This window comes from Orussus abietinus, unplaced genomic scaffold (assembly GCF_000612105.2).
Source record: "Orussus abietinus isolate OABI.00-Male unplaced genomic scaffold, Oabi_2.0 scaffold25, whole genome shotgun sequence".
Taxonomy (NCBI): Eukaryota; Metazoa; Arthropoda; class Insecta; order Hymenoptera; family Orussidae; genus Orussus; species Orussus abietinus.
Genome location: NW_019394504.1, coordinates 1 through 18358, shown reverse-complemented (window position 1 = coordinate 18358; position 18358 = coordinate 1). Strand labels below are relative to the sequence as shown.

General features: G+C 51.0%; 1 protein-coding gene across 1 annotated transcript in view; it reads left to right on the top strand.

Moving 5' to 3' along the window:
• Nucleotides 1-17476, top strand: part of LOC105697586 — a 38822-nt gene extending 21346 nt beyond the window's left edge. Inside the window, exon 4 of the mRNA XM_023432561.1 lies at nucleotides 17190-17476. Within this exon, the coding sequence (XP_023288329.1) occupies nucleotides 17190-17339 (150 nt within the window). The 3' untranslated portion in view covers nucleotides 17340-17476. The remainder of the gene's footprint in view (nucleotides 1-17189) is intronic.
• The last annotated feature ends 882 nt before the right edge of the window (nucleotides 17477-18358 follow it).

Here is an 18358-nt window from a genome sequence, read left to right as displayed (position 1 = left end):
TATGCGCTTCTATGCTAAAACGATGGGAATACGAGGTCTCGAAGTGAAGATTTAATTCACCTGGAAATCACAGATGGCGCAGGGGTTCCCTCTGCAGTCAATTAGGGCCCCAGAAAGCATGAATCCAGAGGATTTCTGGAGTTTTACTTAGATTTCTTTGTAATTATTGTACAGAAACGACAGGTGGAGTATGCCATTTGGCACAATACCCAATATAATTCGACCCAGCTGTCAGTATAAAAACGAACGTCGGCAACCTAGGCATTTAGAAAAATCTTCTTTATCTACGTCGACCAAGTTCCTCGACGTGTTTCACTTCACCTTAACGCCGTTCTGAAAACCACTTTTCATCGACCCTCGTCCCTAATTCGGGGACACGTTGTATCGGCTTTCCGGCACTCCTCTGACATTTTCTGCATTAGCCGCGCACGCGACTCACCGAGTTCCACGTGTCTCGTTAAACGCTCGTTATGCGTCGGGGCAACGCGTGACGCGCAAAACCGACGAAACTAAGGAACTTGACAAATGAAACCGCGGAGTTTCAATTAAAACCGTCGAATCGCGGTTTACGAGGGCCCCGCCGTGGTCAATTCTCATCTCGTGGCGAATGGAATTACCGAGTTTTCATTTCACCGGCAATTTTGTAAGCTCCCATTAAAAACCCGTATAATTAAGTTGACGCCTCTTCCCCGCCATGGAAAATGAATTATACCATCCGCCGTACTCTTGTAATCGAGTCTAATCCTGAAATCCCGAAAACGACTCCGGTTTAATTATTGCTCGATTCGACTCGTTCGAAAGAAGTCGATGATATCTCGTAATCGATTTAATTTCAATTTCTTTCGCCGCATCTCGTGGCGCGGTTACCTTTAATGCCGATAAATGGCGGCATATCTGCATTTTATGCGTAGAAACGAACGGGCACGTTTATACCCAATTAATGTACCTACGTCTGTTAGCATTCTAGGCAAAGTTCATACATCTGCGTGTGTGTATTTTGAATGCGCGTTTCGTAACGAGTCCGTTTATTCTCTATCGCGTGGTATGACGTATTATCGCGCGCGATTCGCATTTATTTCGTATAATGGCTTCGTTGTGCTTTCTTTTGAGCGAGCCGAACGCTACTGCGACGGAACGGGTTTACGTCGTCCTCTGGCTGCTCCTTCGAAGACAAGGACCTCTCGGCCAAATATTATATTTGCATACCGGCACGACAGGTTGCGCGACTCCTTGCCGTTATTGCGCCTCTACGTACGTAACCGTGGCTGGGAGGGAAAAGGTGACCTTTCAAATAATGCCCGATTCATTTTTTAAGTACCGGACAGTCGGCGCCGTATTTCCTCGAATATGCAGAGAATATCCGCGGAGCTTGGTTTAAGGTGAAGTGAAACACGTCGATTAACTTGATCAACGTCGATAAAAAAGATTTTTCTAAATGCCTACGTTGCCGACGTTCGTTTTTATATTGACAGCTGGGGTGTCAAAGTTTCGGACAGTTTGGTCTAATACCCTTAAAAAAAAAGTGTTGTATTCGAATCGACTGATTTGAAGGGGGTTTCACTTCACCTTAAGGGACCCGGCGGAGGCTTCCAGCTCGAACGGTCCTTATCATGCTTTGCCGAGTAATCCCTCGTAATTTCACCGAAACGCGTAGACGGGACGAAGACGCTATCCCGGCAATAAATGTTGTCTCTACCCTTGCATGGGAATTGCGCGACTCCAAAGGACGCAACGGGATGCATAATCCAGCTCGTACGTGCGCGGAGGCGGAGTGGAGTCGCGCGACATGCTCCGTCTACCGCACGGTCGCCTCGGGTTAAGTCGTTCGTTAAATTATGCCTAGGAAGTTGCGCGACGTTTCCCCGCGATACTTTCACCCCGACCCGTATTTTAAAAAGGCAAACGTCGGCCACTCGCTCTCCCGATTCGGAGACTATCGAGGAACCGTGCGTCACCGAACGCGTATCCGCGAGTTAGCAGATATTCCAGAGTTTGCTCAGCCGGGGTATCCGGATCGAAATCGTAAAGCCGATTCCGAAATTATATACCTTGCCAGCATCTACCGCGGCGGATTTATCGGTTGGCAGAGGAACGGTCCTTCCCGGGAATCGGGGGAGAATTTCCGGAATGGCGATTATTCGCGGGCGCTCTTTATTCTCTTTGACGGGCACCGTTTACGGCGCCCTTTGCGAATATCCCCGAGTCGGGGCGAATCTCATATTCGATTTATTCCCGATGTCGACTTCCGCGGTTCTGCGATCTCCTCGCGTTATTTTCATTTCTATTTATAACCCCCCGAGATACGTTACGTATCGGAATACGTGAAAACGCTCGGGTTAACGCGCCGCGATTATTTATCGCGGCCGACCCGGACGATACCCGGTGAGATTCCGTTCGTCTCCTGTCGGTGTTCGTTGACCCGATGAGACGCTTCCTACCTGCGATATTCTCGAGCCACTCCACTCGTCCGATGTTTCTTACCTTCCCTAGAGATTACCGGAGATGACGCCGTGCCGCTAAGGAACGTCACTCGGCGTTCAGAAATTCGCACCTGAGAGCGCGCGAATTTCTTCCTCTTGTTCCCGACACTTTCGCGAGGCACTCCTCCACGAGGGCGTTTCCCGCCTAGTGTTCTGGTTAACTTAAGGTGAAGTGAAACCCCCTTCAAATCAGTCGATTCGAATACAACACTTCTTTTTAAGGGTATTAGACCAAACTGTCCGAAACTTTGACACATCCCTCCTGATCATCTAAGAATTGTCCTGACACATTGAAAATTTGGATTTTTCCAAACAATTTTTTTTACTCAGCCTAGACCAGAACCAAAATGGCGTCGAGCTCTGATATTTCGATCGATATACAATTATCGAAGGCTCCGATATGAGAATCGAAAGGGTCAGGACAATTTTACGACAATTTAGAACACTCTGGTAATCGATAAACTCGCATTTGAATGGGCCAAAGGCAAAAAAAGTGTTGCATGCGCTTCTATGCTAAAACGATGGGAATACGAGGTCTCGAAGTGAAGATTTAATTCACCTGGAAATCACAGATGGCGCAGGGGTTCCCTCTGCAGTCAATTAGGGCCCNTATCGATTACCAGAGTGTTCTAAATTGTCGTAAAATTGTCCCGACCCTTTCGATTCTCATATCAGAGCCTTCGATAATTGTATATTGATAGAAATATGAGAGCTCGACGCCATTGTGGTTCTGGTCTGGGCTGAATTAAAAAATTTTGTTTAAAAATCCAAATCTTGAATGTGTCAGGACAATTCTTAGATGATCAGGAGGGATGTGTCAAAGTTTCGGACAGTTTGGTCTAATACCCTTAAAAAAAAGTGCTGTATTCGAATCGACTGATTTGAAGGATGTTTCACTACACCTTAACCATTTTTCACGCTTGTGGGTGGGGTTTTATCACGTAACTTGGACGTTACGTTTCCACCGGGTGGATTAACGTTTATCCTCTCGTTGGCCCGTTTAAGGAAGACTTGGATAATTTATACCGCCCTCGGCAACTCCGATGCAAGCTCGTCTCGGTATTCCCTGACCTCTATCGCGCAAAGCGGCGACTTTATCGAGTCCGTCTCGCAAGTGCTCAATTAGCACGAGGCATAATTGATAGCGGCTGTCAAGCCCCGTATTATCTTCACCCCCGTTGTTCGGCGCCTGGAGCGTCATCGGGAAACGGCACCTCGCGAGCGTCTCTCCGCTTTTGCATTTTAACGACGACACCGGGGGAATTAAGCTCGAGCTCGATCTCCTCGGCGGATGTAAATCCTCTCTTCATATTGACGGACAGAAATCGCCCCGAATGATTAAGCTCCTAATTGATCCGATTTAATTCAACCCCCGATCGCCGGGTCTGTACGGTCCACGGTTCGTCACCCCTTTAAGGTGAAGTGAAACCCCCTTCAAATCAGTCGATTCGAATACAACACTTTTTTTTTAAGGGTATTAGACCAAACTGTCCGAAACTTTGACACATCCCTCCTGATCATCTAAGAATTGTCCTGACACATTCAAGATTTGGATTTTTAAAGAAAATCTTTTAATTCAGCCCAGACCAGAACCAAAATGGCGTCGAGCTCTCATATTTCGATCAATATACAATTATCGAAGGCTCTGATATGAAAATCGAAAGGGTCAGGACAATTTCACGACAATTTAGAACACTCTGGTAATCGAGAAACTCGCATTTGTATGGGACAAAGGCAAAAAAAGTGTTGTATGCGCTTCTATGCTAAAACGATGGGAATACGAGGTCCGAGGTGAAGATTTAATTCACCTGGAAATCACAGATGGCGCAGGGGGTCCCTCTGCAGTCAATTAGGGCCCCAGAAAGCATGAATCCAGAGGATTTCTGGAGTTTTACTTAGATTTCTTTATAATTATTGTACGAAAACGACAGGTGGAGTATGCCATTTGGTACAATACCCAATATAATTCGACCCAGCTGTCGATATAAAAACCAACGTCGGCAACGTAGGCATTTAGAAAAATCTTCTTTATCTACGTCGACCAAGTTCCTCGACGTGTTTCACTTCACCTTAATAGCCGCAGCGGAATCGATCGCGACCGAGGAATCCACTGCGATGTTTACGCGAGACATATCCTGTCGCGAGTTTTACGATTTCCCCCGATCGTCGAATTTCCCGAGGCGAGCCCGTTTCCCCTCGCAATTCAGGGAAAAAGTTAGGTCGCGCAGCCATTTTGGCCGAGCGTAAATCAGCCCCGGGTCTTGCATAAAAATTGATAGTCAAAATTCGGAAGGAGCGTTCGCCTCGACTTTACGCCCGGCTTTCGACGAGGAAACCGAATTTTTCCAGGATTTTCGGGAAGGAGAAAAAATCTAGGGTCGTGCGACGACTCTTATCGAGGAGGTTTCTTGATCTTGAACAAGTCCATATCCGTTCTCGGGGGAATCTCGAGAGACGGGGAAAACCGCGTGGAGCGGTCGTAAAAAAGTCCCCGGATTTTCGGAGCTCGAGAACGAGGTCGAGGGCTCCCGCGAGATCCGCGAGATCCGCGAAATCCCCGAATTACGCGAATTACGCGGTGAAAACGCGCCGGGATGAAGGACGCGTTGCGTATGCCGATAAGCAAACGTCCGGAGGCTTCCGGACCGAAATTCCGCAAATGCCCGGCGAATAACGCGACGTTACGAGCGGGTTATCAATCAGCGATATTTCGCGATAACCCGCGCGTGCCTGTCGTGCTTTCGAGGACGATGTTGGCGCGATTATGCACCGGGACGCATTAATGGTATCGCGGTTTAATGTGCCGTGCATACGATCGGCGACCCCTCGTCCGGCCTTCGATATATCCACGGTATCGACGGTCGCTGATCGCTGATCGCGGATAACGCGATTTTCGACAGGGTGGAAAAATTGCCACGCGTCCCGCGGGGAATCAATCGGCCGGGGGCACTTTCGAATCCGCGTCCATTTCTTCCACCGCGTGAACTCCTCATTTTTTTTTTGCGCGCGCGAACGGGCGTGTTTCTCTCTGTGTTTTTTATCCCTCGTAGCCGGCCGGTGGTTGCGCCTTCGTTAGCGATGCCCCGTTCCGCTTTACCGACCGTGTAATCCCCTCGTTGGATAGCGTCGTTATTAAAGGGAGCTTATCGTGGATTAAAAGTACAAGCCGGCGATCGACGGTCGGGCCGCTCCACGGCCGCCGTGAATCCCGCTTCTCCGGGAATTAGGTTAGGTTAGCCCGCTCGGAAACTCCCGCATTTTCGGGACTGCCCCCGCAGGCGGCAAACTCGAAATACGACCAAAGGCATCCGAAGCGACCGAACTCGTCATTTCTCCGTTCGTGCAATGCGAAAAGGAGACGGAATTAGACGGGAAAGATCGTTCGGTAGAACCGCGCGGTCGGTCCGCGGAGTTTTAACGCGATCTTAAGCGAGGGGAATGGGCCGATAAATGAGTTTCCGCCGGACGGGAGGAATTTCAGGCTTTAGGGTACACCGGGACGTGTCTTCCTCGACCAGCGTATCTCGGTAATGCGAGTTTCGTGTCGACCTAACCTCTTCCAGGGAGGGCCGCTCACGTGCGGCGAGACGGAAGACGCGGAACACTCTTCCCACGGCGGAATTAGTCGACTTTCGAGGAGGTCCTCGACCGATCGGGCGGAATCCGCCGGGAAATTGCGGAAAAGGCGAGGCGAGTCGTTTGCCCCCGGGGCAAGGGCCGCGCCGCGATACAATTGCGCCACTTTTTGCCTCGAGCACCACCCCCGACCCGAGGGCGTAATTGCGGCGTCTTGTATTTTACGTATACTTGACCCCCCGCGCACTAAGGGTCGCGGCGGCTGCTATTGCGGCTCTGTTTATTTTATGTACCCCCTCGACCTGTATTTACAGGGGTGGGCGCGCAGAGTCGTTGCCTCGTTTCCGTAGCATTTATATTTGACCCATTTGTCGAAAGTCGGAGGCGGGTGCAATTGTAATTCGGGCCGGAAGAGGACGATGATTTTGCTCCTCGCGAAGAATATTCTTTTTTTTTTTTTCTTTCTTCGCAGTTGCGGCGATCTTTAAGCATTAATTCCCCGGAGGTATTAACCCGTCCGCTAAATCTGGCGTCGGGGTGGATCGGCACGAGGAAGTCGCGGTGAAATATCCGCGACTCGTGCGTAGGATTTGCCGAGGTAAATCCCCATTGCGGTCCCGCGTGAAATCGGATCCTGCGATTCGGCCAGCTCTCGTCGATTGGGAATCCACCGTTACGGCCTCGAGGGCTTTTTATCGGCCGGACGGTTTATCGATTTCACCGGTGTCTCCCCGTCTGGCGAGCTTTTCGAGATCCGATGTCGAGCATGTGCCGACCGTGGGGTCGGACTCGTTGTCGAGGGACTTCGCGAGATTCGAGGATCGACCTTCCTCGGCTGAAATTCCGCGCGACCGGGATATACGGCTATCCTTTTTTTCCGCGACGTCCAGCCGGAGGAAACGCGGTTTCGACGGTCCACCTCCACGGTAGGGCTCCATAGGTCTGCGTTTGACGTTTGAAATTCCCCGAGCGACCGCGCCGGGTATTTCAATTCGTCGGATGATACCGGACTCCAAGGGGAATCCCGTGCCTCCCCTGTTCCCAAAGCTTTCAACTTTCCTCCGCTCCCGCGTTCCGCTTCCACCGTGTTTTCCCCCCCGTTTGTCAAATACTTCCTCGATATGATTCCGCGCGGAAGCCGGAGCATCGTTCGGTCCACTCGCCGTGGAAACCTCGGAAAAACTCGCTTTGGAGCCGCCGCTCCGTTTGATCTCTCATCGGGTCGGACGAATCCGCGCGAGCAAACGGAAACTGGACCGAAACGAGAATCCGAAAACGCGGCGAAACGATCCGGCGACTCGAAAGCCCGATTTTCCCGAGACCGCCGACTCGAAAAAGGATCCCGGGGCGCGGAAACGCTTTCCGGCCACCTCCCGGATGGGAGTTCCTTACGGAAAATTCCTCGAGATAATTGGATTCTCCGTAAGTTACGACGTGGTTAACGCGCGGTAAACGCGCCGGGAGAGAATGAGAAAGAGGCGGTGCATAAATATCTGTGCGCATTTGGAATAATGACTCGTTGCACTCCATAACCCACCCTCTCCCCCGGTTTTCCCGGTTTTCATAACAGCGATGGGATATGCCCGTTTCCCCGGGAAAAATATTTACGTTCCCAGCGATGTTCGGAGGGAAACCGACGAAAATCGCGGCGGCTTGGGGGGAGCCGAATGGCTTTTCCTTCGGATGCGGATCCGCCAATTTCCAAAGCCGGGATGGACCGAACTCTCCATTACATTGAGTACCGAATGACCTATCATCTCCTCGCCGGATAAATCGCGCACTCACCTTGATTAAGGAATCCCGTTCTTATGACGGAAAAGTAGCCTATCCCGGGGAGGGACTTTACGCGGTGGGTAAATATTTCTCGTCGTTCGAATTAGTCGAGAGACGTGTAGGAGATCTTTCGGGTCGAAGCGATTAACTGTATCTCGTTCGAGGAGAAAAAAAAATGGCGCGATCTCGTCGTTAATAATTTACGACTCGCGAGCGCAGCGCGTGCATGCACCCGATGGGGAGGAAAAGCGCATTAACTTGCGTAATGCGAATAATAATCGCTCGTAACTATCCTCGATGTTCATTATCCTAATGGCTTCTTGATGCCGCGATAACTGTCTCCTGTGAATTTAATAACTTATCCGCCATTATGCCACTCCCTGCCCCTCAGAAATATCCTCCGCGAACGGGCCTCCATGCTTAAGGTGAAGTGAAACACGTAGATTAACTTGATCAACGTCGATAAAGGAGATTTTTCTAAATGCCTACGTTGCCGACGTTCGTTTTTATATTGACAGCTGTGTCGAATTATATTGTGTATTGTACCAAATGGAATATTCCACCTGTCGTTTTCGTACAATAATTATAAAGAAATCGAAGTAAAACTCCAGAAATCCTCTGGATTCATGCCTTCTGGGGCCCTAATTGAGTGCGGAGGGACCCCCTGCGCCATCTGTGATTTCCAGGTCAATTAAATTTTCACCCCGAGACCTCGTATTCCCATCGTTTTAGCATAGAAGCGCACAGAACACTTTTTTTGCCTTTATCCCGTTCAAATGCGAGTTTATCGATTACCAGAGTGTTCTAAATTGTCGTAAAATTGTCCTGACTCTTTCGATTCTCATATCAGAGCCTTCGATAATTGTATACTGATCGAAATATGAGAGCTCGACGCCATTTTGGTTCTGGTCTGGACTGAGTTAAAAAGTTTTTTTGAAGAATCCAAATTTTGAACGTGTCAGGACAATTCTTAGATGATCAGAAGTGATGTGTCAAAGTTTCGGACAGTTTGGTCTAATACCCTTAAAAAAAAGTGTTGTATTCGAGTCGACTGATTTCAAGAATGTTTCACTTCACCTTAAGGGCGGACGTGGGAGTCATTAAACCCTCTTAGAAATTAATGTTAACTAATTAATGAAAAAGGCGAGCACTTGGCCGTAATTTGCCATGCTTTCCGGTCTCGTTCTCCGACTCGCGAGGGAACTATTACAGCCGAATCGTCGGCGATATCGTCGTCGACTTTGGCGCCGAGTGATCTACGAACCTTTCTCCCGTACTCTTTCCGGGCGAATCGGCCGCAAATTAGCCGCGGCCTTTGAGCTCCGTGTAACGGAAGAGGGAGTCCCCGTTGCGGATTCGCCCGGTAGAAACGACATTATCGGTCGGATGTCAGCGATCTAATTTAGCGGCACAATTCAGCAACGCGACAATGCTATCTCCCGCGACCATACGGCCGCGGTGGCAGCAAGTCGAATTAAACTTCGTCGCAGTCCCGGGGTCTGGCGGCGATATTACGAGACACTGTAAACGGTAGAAATAATTGCTTTCCGAGACGCGTCCCCGCCATATTGGAGATGTCGTCGTAAAGCGTACCTCGTTCTTTCGCGGTCGGGCCCCGCTTTTTTATGTCCGCTTAAGGTGCACGGGCGGGCTGCGATGGCACTTAATTTATCGTCCTTCGTTTCCACCGTTTTGCTCCCGGGATTTTCATTCTCGACTCCGACGCGTGTCCGGGCTTCCTCCTCTCTCTCTGTCTTCGGGAAAAATCCTGGATTTTCCGTTTCCGCGTAAGGGAATTCCTGCCCGACTTGTTGCAGCTTGGATGCACCCTCGACCCCGTTCCGGGGGGAAACTCCTTTCATGCGGTTCATTTAAATTCCACGAAGAAAAAGGAGGACGCGTTTCTTCGATCGTTTTTCGTCGCGGGAGCGGGTGCACTCGAGGGAGATGATATTATTAAGGTTTCAGGATGCGGATGCGTTTTCACGGAGCGAGGAAATTCAACGTTGTCGGGCGTCCGTGCTCGACTCGGCAGAACACGCGTCGTCAACGAACGGTCGACCTCTCGTGATTTCTCGTCGACTTTTCCAGGAGTTCCCCGTTTTTTTTCTTTTTTTTTCTGCCTCGAATGTGCAATTTCCCGAGATTCCGTCCGGGGGTCCCGTCATTACGCTAACGAATACCTCGACGTAACGTGACAATGACGGTCTTCCTCGAAGTTTCTCCGCCGTCAAAGGTGGGGCGAGACCCACCGGTGGAAACATCTCCGATCTCCTCGATCTTGCCCCGCTTCCTGTTCCTCCGAGTCTCGCTCCGGACTCGTTTCAATGGAGTGCCGATAGCAGGAGGAACAAACTCGTAGGCTCCGCCTGCGAACAGGTCTGCCACTCGCATCCGGACCTTCCCTAAGGTGGAGACGAGAAAGAAGGAAGACCGGGTGTCCCAGCGACCTCGTTCGAGTTGTCGCCTATCGAGGTCGAAGGAAGCGGCGCCGCTCTCTCTCGGGAACTCGGCACGCGTCCGGGAATTCCGAGGTATAGGTCGCTCGATTTCGCCCGACCGATCTCGAGAGATCTTCGAACCGATGGAAGCCCTCGAGAAACTTCCGAGGAGGTCCTCCTTGCGCATCTCGAGCCGCGTATCGGCGCTTCGAGGTCTTTTTATTGGTCGGGGGAACTTATTAGGGGACGAGCTCGCGCAGCCTCTTCACGGTAATCCGGCCGGGGGCTCGCGTTTGCTGTTCCGGGGACTCCCAAGGAACCCTTCCTCGAGGGGATGGAAACTCGATCCCCGCCGAAAGTATCCTCGTTAAAGCCTCGCTTATTAAGGTCGACGGAAGCCGGTGCTGGCTGCACTCGGGAACCCTCGCGATTCGATTTGAATCTCGAGCGCTTCGAGGCGACGAGGACCCGGGTATAGGCTGATTTATTCCCACTCTCGGGTCAAGTCGCTCGAGTGCGAACAAACTACGCAAATCTAGTTAAAACTCCCCTTTCCTAGGGCTATACCCCGCGACCGGGGTGCCCTCCTTATTGTCGCTAGGTTCTCGTCCCTCCTCCACCCTCGGACCGTCCGAGGTCGAAATCCGATTTCCAACTGCACTCTGGGTCCGGTCGTCTTAAGGTGAAGTGAAACCCCCTTCAAATCAGTCGATTCGAATACAAAACTTTTTTTTAAGGGTATTAGACCAAACTGTCCGAAACTTTGACACATCACTCCTGACCATCTAAGAATTGTCCTGACACGTTCAAACTTTGGAATTTTTGGACAAATTTTTTTAACTTAGCCCAGACCGGAACCAAAATGGCGTCGAGCTCTCATATTTCGATCAATATACAATTATTGAAGGCTCTGATATGAGAATCGAAACGGTCAGGACAATTTTACGACAATTTAGAACACTCTGGTAATCGATAAACTCGCATTTGAACGGGATAAAGGCAAAAGAAGTGTCGTATGCGCTTCTATGCCAAAACGATGGTAATACGAGGTCTTGGAGTGAAAATTTAATTGACCTGGAAATCACAGATGGCGCAGGAGGTACCACTGCAGTCAATTAGGGCCCCAGAAAGCATGAATCCAGAGGATTTCTGGAGTTTTACTTAGATTTCTTTATAATTATTATACGAAAACGACAGGTGGAGTATGCCATTTGGGACAATACCCAATATAATTCGATACATCTGTCAATATAAAAACCACCTCGGCAACGTAGGCATTGAGAAAAATCTTCTTTATCGACGTTGATCAAGTTCCTCGACGTGTGTCACTTCACCTTAAAAGCCGCCGTCTTTAGAAGCGAATTGGGAGTCAATGTTTGGACGTTTTTCCCTGATTTCTTCTCGGACCTTCGTCGAAATCGACGGTTCTCTCTCTACACTTAGCTGCCTTTTATGTCTCCTTCCTGCCCGGGGCGCACATCGTCCCGTATCCTGTCCCGTTCAGCGCGCGTCTTCCGCCTCATGAATATTAATCGCCCGATGAAACTCCGTGGAAAGTTGTCGGGCCCGGAGTCACAACTTCGGTCCGTCTTGCTCTTGCCGCCGGTAAACTTCTCGTTATTTCACCTGCCGACTCCTGCGGCTCTGCCCGTTCATCCAAGGGGGGCTTCCGCTCGCCGATCGGGTCTCTCTCGCTCTTCGGAGTTCTCCGATACCCAGTGCGCCGGAAGTTCCCGCCACCTAGGTAGGTACTCTCTAGGCGTCGATCCATATTCCCGCCATTCGCTCTTAGAAATTTTTCTCCGTCTTGGCGGAGTTCGCAACTTTGCCGTTATCCGAATTCCTGTTCCCATTTGAGTTTGCGAACGCGACTCCTCTTCGACCCCCGAGTAATCCCCCGGTCTTTGGTGACCGGCGTCGGCTACCGTGAACCTTGCATCGAATTCCACGGTCCTTTGTTTCGAGTTCCCGGCCACGAGGAAATCCTCTCGTGGACGGTTCCTATCCACGTCGAGTCACTTGTTTGCGGAGCCGCGATCAATCGGAGTCGGAGGGCACTCGGCGCGACAAGTGGCGACGGTAACCAGCGGTGCGCCGATCGTTAAAACAAACGATGTATATAAAGCTGGAATTGCCACTTTGGCACAATTCAATAAAATTTCTTGCAAAGTTTATTGTTAATTCATTGCTATTTTATTGCACAAGAGAAGAATTTTTTGCTCCTATACTTTTCCGAAAAATGGTGGCGATGTCAGCTTTATATAAACCTAACACTGCCACAATAAAAAACAATTATTAAGTAAATATTCATCGATGAATTGTATACCAGAATTTATTGCTAATTAATTGCTCGCAGAAAAAGCGAATTTCAATTTTTTTCCTCACCCCTAAAGGACAGAAACATGAAAAACATGGAAGAATCGAACTATTTGTTCACGTGGGAATTAATCGCTAATTAATGTAGCTTTGAAAATTGTATTTTTACTAAGATATTGGTTCTTCTCGGAGCAATTAATTTCCACGTGAAGAAATAGTTCGATTCTCCCATGTTTTTCATCCTTCTGTCCTGCGATCAGCACTAGGGTTGGCGATTCATCCCTTTAGGGGTGAGGAAAAAAATTGAAATTTGGTTTTTCTGCGAGGAATTAATTAGCAATAAATTCTTGCATATAATTCCTCGATGAACATTTACTTAATAATTGTTTATTATTGTGGCAGTGCTAGCTTTATATAAAGCTGACATCGCCACCATTTTTCGGAAAAGTATAGGAGCAACAAATTGTTTTCTCGTGCAATAAAATAGCAATGAATTAGCAATAAATTTTGCAACAAATCTTATTGAATTGAGCTAAAGTGGCAATTCCAGCTTTACATACATAAACAAACGGTCGTTTCGTCCCAACCTGACGTTTCGTTCCTCGCCTCCCGGAGATCGGCTCGAAGGAATCGAACAATGATCGTCGTCCAATTCCTCGGGCGCGTAATTAGGGGAACGGCCGTCATTTTTTACACCCCCGCGTTCGCTCGTTAGAGGGCGGCACGCCAACGGCGTTGCAACGAATCGGCCCTCCGGCAATTAAACGGGCCAGGTATATCCGGCGCGCATAATGATACCCGTTATCAACGCCGCGAGCACCGCCGCGCCCCGTTTTTCCCCCCGAACCTGCGGAACCGCCTCGCCGGAGAATGATCGTTGTTTTAACCAACGTCGAGGGAAAAAGATAGAGAAGAAAAAAAAAAATTACACGGACCAGGAAGTAGGCCTCCTTTGTTTGGCGGTCGGCCAGTGTTTACATCGAGAGAGAGATACGCCTCGATGCATCCGCCCCAAGGCGAAGTCGAAGCCAATGGCACTTCCGAGCTCGAAGTCCATCCCCTTAACGCGGACGCTGATTAGACTTATCGGCCGAATGCCGCGCATATCTCGCGAGAGCTTTAAACGCTCGCGGGACCCGATTCTCTGATCTGCGTTTCGCGTTTAACGACCCGACCAGGCTCGGAAATCTCGGCGCGGAAAACGCCCCCGCCACCCGGGGAGGCCGAAAGCGGCGACAAACTTCGCCGGCGAAATGAAAAGCTCCTCCCCGGCTCTCGCGCGAAACTCCGGCGGAAGGGTGAAGTCCCGAGACTTTCCATAAATTTCGAAAAGGGGAGCCCCACGGCTGCTCGCCGGATAACCGAGACACCGATACGTAGTCCGGTAATCGGATTAATATCCGCGTGACGAGATTCCTAGGATTTTATCGGGGCATGATCGGGCTGTGCATACCGCGGAATCGATTTCCCCTCCCCCCTCCGCGCGATAAGGCAGACTTTTGGAACGATGGCCGGACTTTTTGCGAGCCTCGATTCCGCCGGATGCGTTTCCCTTTCCTTCCCTTGCCCTCCGCGCCGGATCTGGGGTCTTATCGGTTCGATTGGCAATTCCGTTTAAATTCCGTTTACGAGGTGGACCTCGGCGGCGAAGTCGCTCGCGCGGCTCTAGTCGGCGCGATAACGCGATTGCGCCACCCGACACCGCGGTGCGCTAAACAGCGCCGGGTTCCCCGCTGGTACCGAGCCGCCCTGGCCCGGGGAGCGTTCCTATCGAGCTACGAGGTATAAATCCTGGAACGAGACGGATGTTCCTTCGGGTTTTTGCGCGGGGAAACGTCGAAATTGGAAGTCTTATCGCGGAGGGCGGCAGAAGAGGCGGATCGCGGATGACAAATGGATGCGCCCTCGAATCGGGCGCCGTTTCGGGGAGTTTAACAAAAACCGCTCGATTTTCCTACTTCCTCGATGTTTTTCCTCCCTCTAATGTGGGTCGGTTCTGCCCCATAATTCCTTTCTTTTTTTTTTTTTCTGCGTCGTTGCCGACTTTACCTCGCTCCCTGTGGGTGGCGTCGAGGGTGGGACGCGAACGGCGACGGCTGACGGGAGGGATAATCGGAATAAAGGATCAAATTCCCGGGGTTCTGCTTAATGACCGGAGAACCTAGGCGGATCGGAGGGTGCGGCCAAATCGCACGGAAGGAGATTCGCGGTGGTAAGCGGATGTTTACGCGGCCGTTTCCGAAGGGTGGCGCATACGCCGCGGCGACGCGTCGATGCGCCGATGCAACCCGCCGAGAGGTGGTCTCTACGTGGGGATAATGGGGAGCACCTCAAAGGGTGGGAACGATTTCCATCCCTCGAGGGATGCTCGAGCCGGGGCTAGAATCGTTTGACCGGTGGCGATCGGTAGTCCCGATATCTCCGAAACGCCGACGGTGCTCGACGTCGGTGCGGTCGACCTCCTCCGGTTTCCTGCACCGGGGGCGACGCGTGCACCGAATAGACCCGATCAAGGGATAAACTTCCGCCAACGGCGACCTGCGTAAACGTCCCTGGAACGCCCCCCCCCCGCTCGGACCCGTCGAAGTTGCTCCAATTAATTCCCACCCCGGCCTCGCCGGGATGCCATAAAGCGGACCTCCCGGGGACTCTTTGGTTTCCGTCGGGCTCGATAAACGGCGGGCGATAAACTTTGCCGCGGGAAAACCGTCGATAATGGCGCGGCTAATGGCGCCGGCTCGAGGTTTGGAAAATAATTGTATCGCTAGACGGCGACAGCGGATAGGTAAGGGGGAGACGATCCCCGGCTTTGTTCGGCCTCTGTATCGCGCTCAGAGGTGGACCGTATATTTATAGGAAAATACGATTATTCCCGGGGAAATCCCGCGGTCGGTCGATGCGGAAAGGAAAGCCGCGTCGCGGCCTCCCCCGGGCATGGAAAGCTGGATTTAATTAGCAACTTTTTTCGGGATGGGAGCCGCGCGATTAAATGCCGTAACTTCGTGATAATACATTTGACGGAATCCCTCGGAGGTTTTAGTTGTACCCACACGCTGGGCTTGTCAGTCGTACTTTTATCACCGTGGTCATCGATCATCCGGCCGGTAGGGAAAAATCCATTCGCGGGATGTAACGAACGCCCGACACGTACCTATTCCCCGATGATATCGTTACACCTCGATTACGGTCCCGGAGGATTTATCGGCCGGCACCGCTCGCATATCGCCGCTTCTCACGCGATTTTCGCTTTTCTCGGATGTCCTAAAGTTGGAGACTTTCGTTTCCAAGATCGTCAACCGAGGAAAAGATCCGAGTGCACGTCTTCGTCGAGACGTTTGCTAGGGAGACGGAAACGCAAGTCGGGTTAAATAATTTAATAATTTCCCGCGAGGTATCCGAAAGTCTCCCCGGAAGTGATTTGCGAGACCCTAGATGCGAAAAACCGGGAGAAATAAATCCCTGCCGGGGGGGCTCGTTCGGATATTTTTCGGGAAAAATTAATGGTGCCCGCGGGTCGGGTCCTATTGTCCTAATGGCAGAAATTTGAATTTCCAATGCGCGACTACGTCGCCCCGAGGTGCTCCATAATTCCGCAAGATACCTTCTCGAATTGGGAGCGGCTCGTCCTCGCTTTTATCAGGGGGCGCATTCCTAATGATATCCTTTCGGAGTGACGCGTTTGGACCACTTCCCTTTTGTCAGCACTCGGCCTTAACTCCCGTCCCTTTCATTTACGTTTTCTAGCCGGTTCTTTGTGTCGCCTTTGTTTCAGGACGTTTCCACCTCGCGTCGGGTACCCTTGTTTCTCGGGGAAATCGGAATTAAGGACCCTCGAGGAAACCCGAGCTCCTTCGGCGGGGGCGACCTCTCCTTGGAAACGAACCCCGGGAAGCGTCAACAGCCTCCATTTTCTCGAATATTGGAATAAATTTTATTCCCGGGGTGGGAGGGCTCCGCGGCTGCGGAATTCGGCCATTTTTCTCTCTCCCAACGGCGCGATAGTTAATTTTCTTCCGCGCAGTTCGTCCCGCTTCTCCTATCTGGAGTCGCGTCGGTGCAACAACGCGGCCGTGATTTATCCCGGAAGCGTGGAGAAAAATTTTAACGACTCCGATCCATCACTCGCTCGCGGACCAATAAGCGCGGGCAAACGCGTCAGAGGAGCATAAATTACGGATGTTTTCGAGAACCGGGAGGGCCGGGAACGATGACGGTCGATGCGTCAGAACGAATTGAAATTATCGCGACAATTGTAACTCCTCGTTCCACGTGTCCGCCGAGGTCAGAAGGTCCACAACCTCATCTGCAGGAGTCTCTCTTTAACCCGTGCCGATGGATAATCTCCTCTTTTGCATAATATTTTTCCTGCCCACCAATAACATCTCCATCGCCTCTTCTGCGTCTCCGGAGAGTTCACCGATTATTTCCTCCGGGGTCATTCGGTCGCATGACTCAATCCTAGCCTCTTCTCCTCGGAGTAAAAGATCCTGCATTCTGCCCGGGACAAATTGAACTCCTTCGGGAATTTAATAACCAGTCTTCCTCGCCAGGCGCTCTTCCAAATCCCCGACGTAATCGTTCTAATTTCGATTTTCTATTTCAGGTTGAAGCGGACCAGGAAAAGCCGAAGGGCCCGATTCCGTCGTCACGTACAAGCGGAGGGAATTCCGCGGGACATCCCGAGGGTCCCGACTACTTTCCGCGTTGCCGAGTGATCGTCGAGCTTGGACGAGTAGTCCTTCTTCGAAGATGAATCGGATGCTGTTGCAGGAGCCCGGGTGGAAGTTGGACCGGAAGGGATCGGCCCTTTTCTTGAGGAGGGACAGCTCGCACCTGAAAGCGGCTCGCGTGTGTTTCCGGTGCGACGTGGAAGTTCGCGAGTTCGAGAGGGACGAGGAGTACTACGTGGACTCGGAACCGGAAGCCGCCGCGAGTCCCTTGGCGATGTGCGCCAGCTGTTTGGCAGCCATCTGCGTGACCGTGGTCCTCCCTTGGCTGCTGATCGGCGGATAGATCCGCGTTTTCGCCTCGAACCAGCATCAAGCCCCGATGGATTCGAATCGTCTCGACGAGGGTCGATGAGAGAACTCCAGAGAAGCACAGTGGAACAAATCTCGGGTGTCTCGAAACGGGGGAAGAAACTCGAAGGTTAATACCGACCGCCAACCATCGGAAGAGTCCTGGAAGCTTCCGGTCTTTTTGGGAGCGTCCCGGAAACCTTCCGGGCTAGGATTGACTTCCCGCGGATGTTTTTTGTCTCCGGGAAAGATGGGAATCGAGACGACGCGACGGGACCAGAAAATGACGGAAAACGAGGAACGGACAAATGGCGCGAAAGACATCAAAGGCACGCGCGCCGAGAAGTCGCGACGCCCACAATTCTCGCTCGCTCGGGGAAATTCGTCGATTCTTTCCCTCCCGAGAGTTCGTCTTTGAGCGGACCTTTGCTTCCTTATGCGCTTGTAACGTCGCTCCTTTTACCCTCTCGCTTCCTTTTTTCCCTATTTTCATCCCGCGAGTCCGTCTCTTCTCCACCCTCGTCGCTGAGCAATTTTTTCAATCTTACGTTCACCGATACCGGATCCCGATAATTGTGCCCATAATTATGAAAGTGGTCTAAGTCATATATTTTTTGTTTCGAAATTACATTGAATTAATTTCGTTTGAAATAATATGGCGTGAAATAACTGATACTCATTTTTTTTTTTTTAATTTTGACTTAGACCACTTTCATAATTATGGGCACAATTGCGGTCCGTTCCGCGGACCGTC